Source organism: Stegostoma tigrinum, chromosome 17, assembly GCF_030684315.1.
Source record: "Stegostoma tigrinum isolate sSteTig4 chromosome 17, sSteTig4.hap1, whole genome shotgun sequence".
Taxonomy (NCBI): domain Eukaryota; kingdom Metazoa; phylum Chordata; class Chondrichthyes; order Orectolobiformes; family Stegostomatidae; genus Stegostoma; species Stegostoma tigrinum.
In genome coordinates this window covers 16902651-16915160 of record NC_081370.1, presented here as the reverse complement: position 1 = coordinate 16915160, position 12510 = coordinate 16902651, and the positions used below count along the sequence as shown (strand labels likewise).

Genomic DNA, 12510 nt, shown 5'->3' with positions numbered 1-12510 from the left:
ATGCACCTCTGCCCCCAACTCTGTTGAAGTTCTGGTATACAACTGGTGTCTTCGACCATGAAGCCTGATGCAAAGTACCAGTTCAATTCCCCTGCCATTTCTTTGTTCTCCATTAAAATATCGCCAGCCTCAGTTTCCATTGGTTCGATGTCGTCTCTTGCCTATCTGTTCCCTTTCCTACAAAGTGACTACTGTTTGAGAATCTCTACACTACTCCTACCAATTTCTTCTTTCCCATGCTGTTTTTCTTTTACCTCTGCCCAAATGGACTATATCATCTCTGTCTTAACTGCCCTCATTTCATTCTCTTACTATAAGTGCTACTCCACCATCTTTTTCCATTCCTCTGGCCTTTCAGAAAAGGTCAAATGTCCCTGAGTGTTGAGTTCCCAGTTTTGATCCTGTTGTAACTGTTTCCAAAATGACTGAGATCCTAGCTATTAATGTTGAATTGTGACATTAGTTCATCTATTTCAAATATTTTGTGCATTTAAGATACAAATTCTATAAATTTGTCTATTATCAAATTTCCCCACAGTTTTCGATTCCTTGCTGCAATATGAAACATTCAAACATTTTGTCCCTTTCTGTCAATCTCTGCCGCAGAGGCCGAGCTTCTGCAGCCCTCTGTGGTGGAGAATTGCAAAGGTCCATAACCCTCTGAATGGAAAACCTTCTCATCTTGGATCTGTACGTCATCCCACTTCTGTTTACATGGTGCCCTCCTGGCTCTAAACTGTCCAGGCAGGTGAAAATATCTTACCTGCATCCACCCTGTCTATCCCTTTTAAGTATTATATAAATTCAATGAGATTGCCTGTCATTCTGCGAAGCCCGAGAGATTACAGACCCAGTTTGTCCAACCTTTTCTTATAGTACAGTCCGCCATCCCAGAGCAAGTCTGGTGAACCTTCGTTGCACTTCCTCTATGGCAAGAATATCTTGAATAAGGACACCAGCACTGTGCTCAAGGTACAAAAGGTTTGGTTGCCAAATTTGCTAATGATGTAAGGATCAGTCAGAAAGTAAGTTGTGAAGAAGACATAGAGGTTACAAAGGGATGTAAGTTGAGCGAGCAAAAAATCTGGCCTGTGGAGTATAATGAGGGGAAATGTGAAATTGAACAATTTCACAGTAAGAATAAAAATGAAGCGTGTTTATCAAAATGATCAGTTCACAAAGTTCTGAGTTGTTCAGGAATCTGGGTGACCTTGTACATGTTAAAGGTTAGTATGAAGGTAAAGCAAGTAGTTAAGAAAGCTAACAGATTTTTATCAGTTAATGTGAGGGAAATTGAACATACTAGTAGAAAGGTTATTCATCTTTTACATAGAACACTAATGAGACCACCTCTGGAGAACTATGTACTATATTGGTCTCCATATTTCCAGAAATATGTAAAAATGTTCGAAGCAGTTGAGCAAAGGTTTATTACTCTAATACCTGAATTCTAAAGGTTGTCATATGAAGAAGGGTGAACAGGCTAGGGAGATATCCACTTAAGTTTTTAGGAAATGACTGAATTGAAATGTACAAGATCCTGAGATGTGTTGACAATGTGAATGTGTATAGAATGTTCCCTGTTAAGGGAATCTAGAATTAGGGCTCTCTGCTTTAAAATAAGGGTCCCCACAAGACAATTGAACTTTTTTCTGTGAATTGAGAAACATTGGCATTCTCTTTGAAAGCCAGCGAAAGCAGAGTCTTCAGATATTTTCAGGTCGATAGAGTGTTGCTCAGCAAGGGATGAAAGGCTATTTGGGGGGATGGGGGTGGGGGTAGGTAGCTAAGTAAGTGAACTAATCTGATCAGCCATGTTCATTGTGAAAGCTACAGCAGGCTTATTGCTAATTTATATGTTCATTTATAGCATTCAGTCTGACTGCTAACTGCATTTTGTTTTCTTTGGGGACACTTCTCTTCTACCTGAAGATTGATGATTGACAATCCTGTTGTTCTGGAATTAGATTTGAAAAATACACTGAGGGCTGCAGCATTGTGGTCTAGTGATTATTTCAGCTGCAGTTGCAAATTACACTTGAGGTTCAGCTCTGAATGCGAGTATAGGTCATATTGTTACAGAGAGCAGTCCTCCATGATTTGAAATTTCTGCAATTGTATTTTTTCCCTTTGTTGACTGAGGATTCGTTCGGTGCCGCCTTTGAGGTGTGATAAGTTGAAGAGATGGAATAAAATTACTTTAAACTTTCTGTTTTTGCTTTGGGATTGGGTAGTGTACTCTTTTCATGGTGAGATCTACTCTGGTTAAAATTTGGTAGGATTTTGGGTGAAAGTGACTGTCTCAACTGCCTACTATTTTCTTCATTGAAGATTTAGATTGTCAAGATCATTCATATTCCAATTGCTTTGACCAACGTTATGTCTGTGTTCCAACCTGTCTAGGCAACATTTGTGACCCTCTGTTGTTTTACTGTGTTTTTGTTTACCATTTCTGTTTATAGGACATGCCTGCCACAAATTATATGTTTGCCAAAATATTGGCATGAAGGTCCAAGTTGCCTGACTTTGGGGATTGTTTGTTTGATCTCCAGGTGTGGGTGCATTGTTCAATTGATGACAGTATGGGTCTTGTGGACCTGCATCTGATTTCTGCAAGCCCTAGTAACATTCAAATGAGGTCATCCTGCACTCTGATTCTGCTGTCAGCTTCTTTGTTTGATGTCCCCATGGTGCTCTGCAGCTCTGTTTCCCATCTGGTTTACTAATAAGCTTTAGGGAAGGAAATCTGCCAGCCTACATGTGATTCTAGACTCAGCGGTGTTGTTGACTCCTAACTGCGCACTGAAATGGCCAAGTAAGCCACTCCGATCAAGTGTAGTTTGGGATGAATAACATATATTAGCCATAATAGCGATGCCCTGTTTTTCTGTTTGCCGTTTTTTGTAATATGATCAAGCTGTGCCATTATACATGTCTAAAGTAGGCACCTTTTAGGTATTTTTATTTTTAAGAGTAATGTATTGAAAGAATGAGATTAATTTTATAACAGGGCAGGAGTAACATCAGATAAAACAAGGATGAGTAAAGGCTGCTTGTTTCTTTACAACATGTTGTTTATAAAGAATGTATTTGAAAGTTGCATATCGCAGAGTAATAGATAATGAATTATCAGTAAGGATACATTCAGTTCATTGTATAGGCTATTGAAAAAAATTCGTTGGTTGTTTATTTTTATGACCTTTCTCAATATTTATCTTGACATTACAGCTAGGCTACAGTTCCATATCTAGACTCAATCTCTTAGGATTGAAATTTGGGAAGAGAAATTGCATGTTGACCTTTATTACAAAGGTACTGGACTGTAGAATAAGGGAGTCTTGTTATAATTATCTAGACTTTTGTTGAAACCTTGAGTTCTCTGCGTAGTTTTGGCCTTCACATTGAACAAAAGAACAAAAGGAATGTATGGCACCGGAACAGGCCCTTTGGCCCTCCAAACCTGTACTGGTTATCATGCCCTGCCTAAACTAAACTAAACAAATCTTCTGCCCTTATTCGGTCTGTATCCCTCCATTCCCTCCCTATTCATGTAACCACCAGATGCCTTTCAAATATTGCCAACGCCCCTGCATCCACCACCACCTCTGGCAGTGCATTCCAGACTTCTAACACTCTGTGTGGGAAAAATTGTCTTCACACATCTCCCTTAAAATTTTGCGCACACACCTTGAACCTGTGCCCTCTTGTAATTGAAGTGGGGAAAAAAGCCTCTAACTATCCACCTTATCTGTGCCTCTCACAATATTGTAGACCTCAATCAGGTCTCCTCTCAGCCACCAACTTTCCAGTGAAAGCAATCCTAGTCTTTTTAACCTTTCCTAATAGCCAATGCCCTTGAGACCTGGAACATCCTGGTGAACCTTCTGCACGCTCTCCAAAGCTTCCAAGTCCTTCTGGTAATGTGGCGACCAAAACTACATGTAATACTCTAAAAATGCGGTCTATCAAAGCTTTTATATAGCTGCAAGATGTTTTGCCAATTCTTGTACTCCATGCCCTAGCTGATGAAGGCAAGCATGCCATATGTCGTCTTGATCACTTTGGCCAGTTGTGTTGCCACTTTTAGGGAACTGTGGACCTGCATGCCTGGATCCGTCTGAATGTTAATGTTCCTAAGGGTTCTGCCATTAGCAGTACCATTCACGCCTAAATTTGATCATCCAAAATGCACCACCTTGCATTGTCTGGATTAAACTCCATCTGCCATTTGTGCCCAAGTTGCCAATCTATCTATATTCGGTTGTATCCTTTCACAATTGTCAGCACTATCAGCAACTCCATCAATCTTCGTGTCATCTGCAAACTTACTAATCAGACCACTCACATTTTCCTCCTGATAACTTATACATACTATAAACAACAAAGGACCTAAGACTGACCCTTGTGGAACAGCACTAATTACTGGTGTCTCTTCTGAAAAACGTTCTTCCACCACTACTGTCTGTCTTCTCTGACTAAGCTAGTTTTGTAACCATCTAGCCAACCTATCCCAAATTCCATGTGATTTTGGTTTTTGTTCGATCAAATGCCTTACTAAAGTACATATAAACTACATTCACAGCTCTTCCCTCATCAATTAACTTTGTCACCTCTTCGAAAAATTTGATCAGGTTGGTGAGACGTGACTTTCCCCATATGAAACCATGCTGTCTGTTGCTAACTAGTCCATTTTTTTTCCTCAAATGTATATCCTGTCGATCAGTACCTTCTTCAAAAGCATCTCCACCACAGATGTCGGACTGACCAGCCTATAATTTCCTAGATTATCCCTGCGTCCTTTCTTAAACAAGGGAACAACATTGCCTCGCCTGTGGTCAGGGAGGATGTGAAGATATCTGCTAATGCCCCAGCTATTTCTTCTCTTGCCTGTCACGTCAACCTGGGATCGATTCCCCATCTAGATCTGGGGACTTGTCTACCTTAATGCAATTCAGGATGCCCCAAAATACTTCCTTTAATATATTGACATTCTGTAAAGTATTCACACAGTTATCCCTGACCTCAACATCAGTCATTTCCTTCCCTTCGGTGAATACCGATACAAAGTACTTTTAAGGATCTCTTCGGCTTCCTGTGGCTCCACGCATAATTTCCCTCCTTTGCCCTTGAGCAGACATACTCTTACCCTTGCTACTGTCTCCTAATATATGCATGAAAAGCCTAGGGTCAGAGAGAATCCCTATGTGAAAGAAGGATATACCTGACTTGGAAGTGGAAAATAGAAAGTTCACTAGATTTATTCCTCAAATGACAGCACTGTCTGTTTTGATCCCAGCTGATATTATTACTGGACATCAGATTGGAATCTGTTACAGTTTTTAGTAGAAATGGGTGTTTGGTTCTTTAACAGTACTCAGAAATGTTTAAAGGCATTTAATTTGAGGATGAATAAGTTGCCTGTACTTCTAATAGCACAAGATAAATGTTTGTGATGCAGTGTGCTGTCAAGTAATATGATGCATGTCTGTAGCTCAGTATCCACAGAGAGAGCTACTTGCAGAAACCAAGCATTTTCCCCACAAGTGAGCATGAGTCAAAGTGTGCCTGAAGAAGTGTTGCCTTCTTATGAAGGCCGGTAATGAAGCATGTTAGTGAAGGAAAGTTGCAGAAGGGTATAGGAAAGAAAATAGAATTTCATGCTGCTCCAAAATAAACAAATTATTGCCCACTCGTTCTAATCAGATTTGCTAGAGGGCTGTGGGGAAAAGGCAGAGATATGGGATTAGCTGAGGAGCTCTTGCAGCGAACAGATACAGACATGAACTGAAAGGCTGTCTGTACTATAACCATTCTATGCTAGCAATTAGATGTGACAAATTATACAACAGGGTCAAAATTGATGTAATGGTGTGAACTGTATACACTGGATAAATGTCTAATGCACACCACATGCCAGTTTTATAAAATGACCATTGGAAAGACTTAAATATACAAACTGTAATGTGCTGTTTTTACATGACCATTAATATGTTCTGTTTATTTTTCCTTTTTGTTTCAGCTTCCTATATGCCTGGAATGCCAGCTGGAGTTGCACCATATCCATCTGGCCACACCAATGCTGGGTATGATTTTTACTTGCAAGAACTGTAACAGAGATTTGCATTCTAGAGCTATTCAGATATTTATTTGTACGCCATATTTGGTTGCATAATTTTGGCTGATACTCTTAAGCAGCATTCTCAGACTGTGACGTTGTTAGTTGGTAAGCTGAAGTCCATTCTACCTGTATGAGTGGATATGAAAGATTCATTACACTAATGGATCCAAGATAAAGCAGTTCAGTAGTCAATCCTTCAATGAAAGTCAGGTATAGCATACTTTCGCGATAACAAGACAGAGCTGGATGAACACAGCAGGCCAAGGAGAATCAGAGGAGCAGAAAAGCAGACGTTTTGGGTCAAGACCCTTCTTCAGAAAAGAGTCTCGACCTGAAACATCAGCTTTCCTGCTCTTCTGATGCTCCTTGGCCTGCTGTGTTCATCCAGCTCCACACCTTGTGATCACAGATTCTCCAGCATCGGCAATTCCTACTATCTCTGTAACAATTTTAATACCGTACTTTGGGCAAGATGTTTAATAAACTAGTGTAAAACAAAACCGTATTTGTGTCTCATAATTCAGCCTGTTTATATGGGCTCATCTTAACAGCATGAAGTGTTTTATCAGTGAAAACAAATTCACAATGTCCTCAGACCAACGCCAAGATGGAGATGCATGGTTGCTTCTTCTACTTAATATTTTTTGCATGTGGCATTGCTGGCTAGACCAGCAGTCAATGTTGAAATCTAATTGTTCTGGAGAAGGTGGTGCTGAGTTGCATGCTCGAACCATTCCATCAGCTGTAGGGACACCCTTAATGCTGTTGCAAAGGAAATTCTAGCAATGATGATATAGTTCTGAGTTAAAATCGTCAGTGACTTCAAGGGCAAATCTTGCAGATTCCGGTGTTTATATTCATCTGCTGACCCTACCCTTGAGGGGTAAGTTTGAAACGCTCTTCTGGAAGAGTCATGGTTTGATACTAGAGTGCATCTTGACAATGATCTACACTACTACTATGCAGGAATGGTGACTATTTTTCCTTTTAATTCACTCTTGGAACATGGGCATTGCTGGCTGGCCAGAATTTGATGCCTATCCCTAGAAAGGTCGGTAGTGGTGACCTGCAACCTTGTACTGCTGAAGTCCACATGCTGTAGGTTAACTCAATGCTCTTAGGAACGGAATTTCAGAATTTTGACCCAGTGACACTGAAGTAGTGGTGATATATCTCCTAATCAGGCTGATGAGCAGCTTGGAGGGGAACTTGCCTTTTGTGATATTCCCACATATCTGCTGCTCTTATCCTTTTAAATGGAAAAAGTGGTTGTGGGTTTGGAAGCGGCTGTCTCAGGATCCTTTACAAATTTCTGCTCTGCATCTTGTAGATAGTACACGTTGGTGATAGTACAGCATCGATGGTGAACAGAATAGATGCTTGTTAATGTGGTCCTAATCAGGCAGGCTACTTTGTCCTGAATGGTGTCCAGCTTCTTGAGTGCTATTCAAGCTGAACCCATCCAGACAAGTGTGGGGTATTCCATCATACTGTAGACTTGTGCTTCGTAGATGATGCATAGGCTTTGGGGAGTCAGGAGGTATGTTACCTGCTACACTATTCCTAGCCTCTGGTCTGCTGTTATAGCAACTGTTTATGTGGAGAATCTAATTGAGTTTTTGATCAATGGTAACCTCATGGATGTTGATAGTGTGGCATTCAGTGCTGGGAGTAGGCCCAGCACAAGCCTCTACTTACTTTTTCCAGGCAAACGTGGGACCTAGCATCTGAATTGGTGGCTGCTCCATCCATGAACGGACACCAAAACAACATTGAGGTGGACCCAGTGGTTAAAGAAGCAGCCTCTTGCAGAAGCAGAGGAGAATCAACCGAACAGTGAAAGATGACATCGGAAGTGTGGTGACTTCATTGGTCGGGTCTAGTGTCGATGGCGGTGCAGCTATCATTGAGCTGGCTCAGTATAGGTGGACTTTCTCAAAGCTAATCTCTTTATTTTATCTTATTCTTAACATTGTTCAAAATGGCTCTGGTTTATGGCAATACTGTAAAATACACGTGACAATAAAAAAAATTAATTCAAAAAAATCATTCATTGAATGCCGAGGTGCACTGGTTAGATTTGTTACTTACTGGAGATGTTAGTTGCCTCAAATTGTGTGGCCTGAACGTTACTTGCCACTTTTCAGCCCAAACTTGGATATTGTCCAGGTCTTGTATTTGAACATAGACTGCTTCAGTATCTGAAGAGTCATCAATGGTGCTGAACATTGTGCAATCATTTGTGAGCAGCCCCAATTCTGACCATATGAAGGAGAGAACATTGAATGATTGCAACTGAGTGATTGATCTACAACAACCACAGTCATCATCTTTTGTGCCAGTTATGAATCCAACCAATGGGGATTGCCACTGACTCCAGTTTTGCTAGTGCTCCTTGGTGCCATACTCAGTTGAATAATGCTTTGATATGAAGGTTAGTCTCACTCATTGCATCATTGAACTCAGCTCTTTTATCCATGTATGTACCAGGGCTCTCATGAGATCAGGAGTCGAGTGGCCCTGGCAGAATTTAAACTGTCAATATTTGTTTGCAAGTGCTGCTTGATAGCACTGTTGACGCCCCTTTACAATAGTTACTGATGATTGAGAGTAGACTGAGGCATTAATTGGCTGGGTCAGGTTTGTTTTACTACTTTGTGTACAAGACGCACCTAGGCAATTTTCACATTGTTGAGTATATATTTTAAGTATGCTGAAATAGCTTGGCTAGGGGTTCAGAATTCTGCAGCACAAATCTTTGGTATTATTGCCTGTTGGCTTTACAGTATCCAGTGTTCGTTGCCGTTTCTTGACATTACATGAAACAAATTGAAGTGATTGAAGACCGGCATCTGTGATGCGGAGGACCTCAGAGCCTGAAGTTAATCACCTATTTAGGAGTTGTAGGAGAAGGTGGCTGTAAATACCTCAGCTTTGTTTTTTTGTGTCTGTGTTCAGGACTTCCCTATTATTGAAGATGGGGATATTTGTGCTATGTCCCATCTTTTGTTAATTTTCTTGCTTTCACCAAAAATCTACATCTTGAAATGGTAGGACTGCAGAGCTTAGATCCAATTTGTTAGTGGTGAGATTTTTTAACACCACCTATTGTGTACTGCTTCTGCTGTTTAACATGGAAGTAGTCCGATTTGTGGCTTCACCATGTTGATACCTCATTTTTAGCTATGCCTGGTGCTGCTCTTGCATTCCTCCTTGAAGCACGGCTGATCTTTCAACTTGATGGTAATGGTACAGTGGGATATGTAAAGGACCATGAGATTACAGGGTTACATACAGTTCTGCTCCTGTTGATGGCCCACAGTGCCTGATGGGCACCCAGTTTCCAAGTTGCTAGATCAGTTTGAAGTCTGTCTCATTGAGCGCACAACATGTATGAAGGTGGAGCTTCAGCTCTACTCCACCTGTATGGCGATCAGTTCCTCCTGATACTATGGACAGACTTATCTGTGACAGGTTGCTTGGTAAAGACAAGGGTCAAATAGATTTTGTATCTCTTGTTTCCTTGAACCACTTGCTGTACGTCCGGCAGCTATGTCCTCGGGCAGCAAGTGAATCTGCTGAACCGCTTGGCAATGGATTTTGAAATTCCCAGTGCCCTTGCCACTCTCCGTGCATCCACCAAATCCATGTGCTGAAGAAGCTTTAACAAGACTCTAACGTTGACTACTGCAGGCTTTTGGCTAAGGGAGAATTAACAGATGTGTCAAAGTAAACTCGGCATGTGCAACTTCGGGGACCATGGGGTAATGCTGCTTCTATATAATTGCTGTTCTCCTTCAAGGTGCTGTTCTTTGGAGGTGCAGCATGATTAGCTGTCATGTGTCTTGGACATGATTTGCAGTGAATCTGTGGGACACTGGTTGCACAGGTGTGAATGTTTAAGCTGGAAGATGTCAGTCACATTGATTGTGTTGTTCTGAATAATATTAAGCTTCTTTTGTATTGTATTTCACTGTATTTTTCCTCACCATTTAGTATGTAAACCATGCCTAACCGGGCAAGTGGGGAATGCTGTATTGTAGCTTGGTGTCTTGTGTGTGAGACAAAGACTCTAAGGGATGTCAGGTGAGTTGCAGAATACCCATCAAGCTGCTGTTGTAGTCGAGCAATTTCTGTGACTGACCTAATTGAGTTTCTAATCAGGGTGAGCCTCCAGATGATGGGGATTTGGTAATATCGTAAGGTAGTACTTAGTCATTATTTTTTAAAACGGTTATTGCTTAACACTTGCATCATTTCACTGTTGTACACTACTGTAATTTTGTCAGAAGTTTGTTTGCTTTGATAGAACAGTAGTGTAAGGAAACATTGGAGCTATGTAAATCAGATTCTGAAATAGCTATGATTACAACTTAATAAGGCTTAGTTTCAGGCCCAAATAAAGCTGAAAATACTGAAGCCTGGCAGCATCTGTGGAGAAAGAAATAGTTACTGTTTCGGGTCGATACCCATGTTGATAGAACTGAAAAGATAAAAATGTGAGGTTTTGACAAGTGGAGAGGTGGCGAGGAGAAAGAGCATTCTCTTTTAGTCCATGATAGCCTGGCAGGAGGAGAATAAATTACTTCAAGGGATAACAGTGAAAGGCGAAAAGTGGTGGTAATGGGTCAAGCACATTTTTCAAAGTGCTTAAAAGCTAGTAAACATGTGAAAGTATTTTTGTTACCATTTTAAAAAGTGTTGGTAATTTTTGTTATTATATCAACTTTTGCACATTAAATCAATGAGTTTGTGCAATTGGAAATTATCAGTGGATCATTGGTGTCAACATATACTTTTTTACGTAATTGAAGAGCATGAGAGTCGGACCAGCAAGAGGTGTATTCAATTGAAGTAATGCAAGTGAATAGTGACACACTTTCCTTGAAGTAAAGAAGTTTAATTACATAGTTTCTGAAAGATACATTAGGATGCAATAAATTTCATTATATGTTGCTCATGGTTATGAAGGTCGTTGTTTCTGTTTCAGTGAGTTGTGCCCTGCTGACCCTTGCATGGGACTCTCCCAGAGGGCTCTTGTAGCATGATGGTAGTGTCCATGCCTCTGAGGTAGAAGGCCCTGGTTCAAATCTCACCTGCCCCAGAGATGTGTAATAACATCTCTGAACAGGTTGATTAGAGAATATCTTAACCAGGCTGTAAGTATTATGCCTGCAATTGAGCGTTGAGAAGAGGACACGTTTGTGGTTTGACTCAATTGCAGCTGCAAGGCATTGATGCTTTTTAATTTTGGTATGTAGTTACTTCAATTAAATTAATGTTTTGAGATGTGGGTGTTATTTGTGGTGATAGCCAGCTTATCAAATAAATTTGTTTTTAATGGCTGAAATCTGTGCATATTATTTACTGGTTTCCAAATACTCACGCTGATTGTGGTTGGAAGCTCCAATAAAAAAAACAGTCCATGTTTTTTATGTAGCTTGTTTCTAACAGAATCTTTGGGTTTTTTTTCTTGACAACCAGTGTCAGGCTGTTGCTCGTGTACTTCGCTGGTACTGTTTTGTTCTTCTGTCAATTTTATGTGTGCAGCAATAGCTTCATTCTTTCTTTTTCTCCTTCCCTTTTTCCAGTGGTTTTCCTGGATATCCATATCCGCATTCAACCTCATATCCGCCAACCACAGGCACGACACAACATCCTGCATATAACAGCCAGTCACCTGCTGCCACTGCTGGTAAGAACTAGGGAACCATTCATTTTCCATTTTAATTTCCTGAAAATAATTGTAATAACTAAGCAAAAAAAAAATCTTTTAGTTTTTGGCTCATGTTGGTTTAGTTCTTTTAAAGAGATGCACGCAGAAAGATTGGTTTAGTTCTGTTGATTATTGTGCAGAGGAAAGGGTCTGCAGCTGCATTCTGTCTGGGTAAGTACCAGAACTAAACTCAACCGAGACCATCATGTTGTTGGGTGTCAGTTTCTCTACCAACTTTCTTTCAGACGCGTTCATTAAGATTTCACTGGCGCAATATCTTTCGAGTATCTTAGCAAGTGGACATTTTTTTATTCGTGGGCCCAAACTGAGGCATCATAGCAAAACATGTTCCTGTGCACTGCCTGATGGCTTTGTACATGTTTTGCAATAAACATTACAGTGGTCAAGAGCAAGAACCCAATTTGACTCTACTTCATCGCCCTCTTCTCAGTGCAAAAGCACCAAGACTTTTTGTAGTATTTTAATCAGATGAAGTTATGAGTACAGACTAGGGATCAGGTCCACATACTAATTTATATGGTGCAGCATTTGACCATGAGACGATTGAAGGCGTTTCTTAATGTCACTGTGCTATATCAGGAACAGAAACCTTAGCTGACCTCTGGCATCTAACAGGTTCGCACGACAAGCCGCCTTAAGTTTAACAGGGAGGAAT

At 40.6% G+C, this 12510-nt stretch overlaps 1 protein-coding gene across 2 annotated transcripts in view; it reads left to right on the top strand.

Annotated features, from left to right (window-relative positions):
* tsg101a (tumor susceptibility 101a) overlaps positions 1-12510 on the top strand; it is a 62436-nt gene that overhangs the window by 37535 nt on the left and 12391 nt on the right. For both annotated transcript variants that reach the window (XM_059651991.1, XM_048545828.2), the window contains exons 6-7: positions 6020-6083; positions 11710-11813. In XM_059651991.1, coding sequence (XP_059507974.1) covers positions 6020-6083; positions 11710-11813 — 168 coding nt within the window. The remainder of the gene's footprint in view (positions 1-6019; positions 6084-11709; positions 11814-12510) is intronic.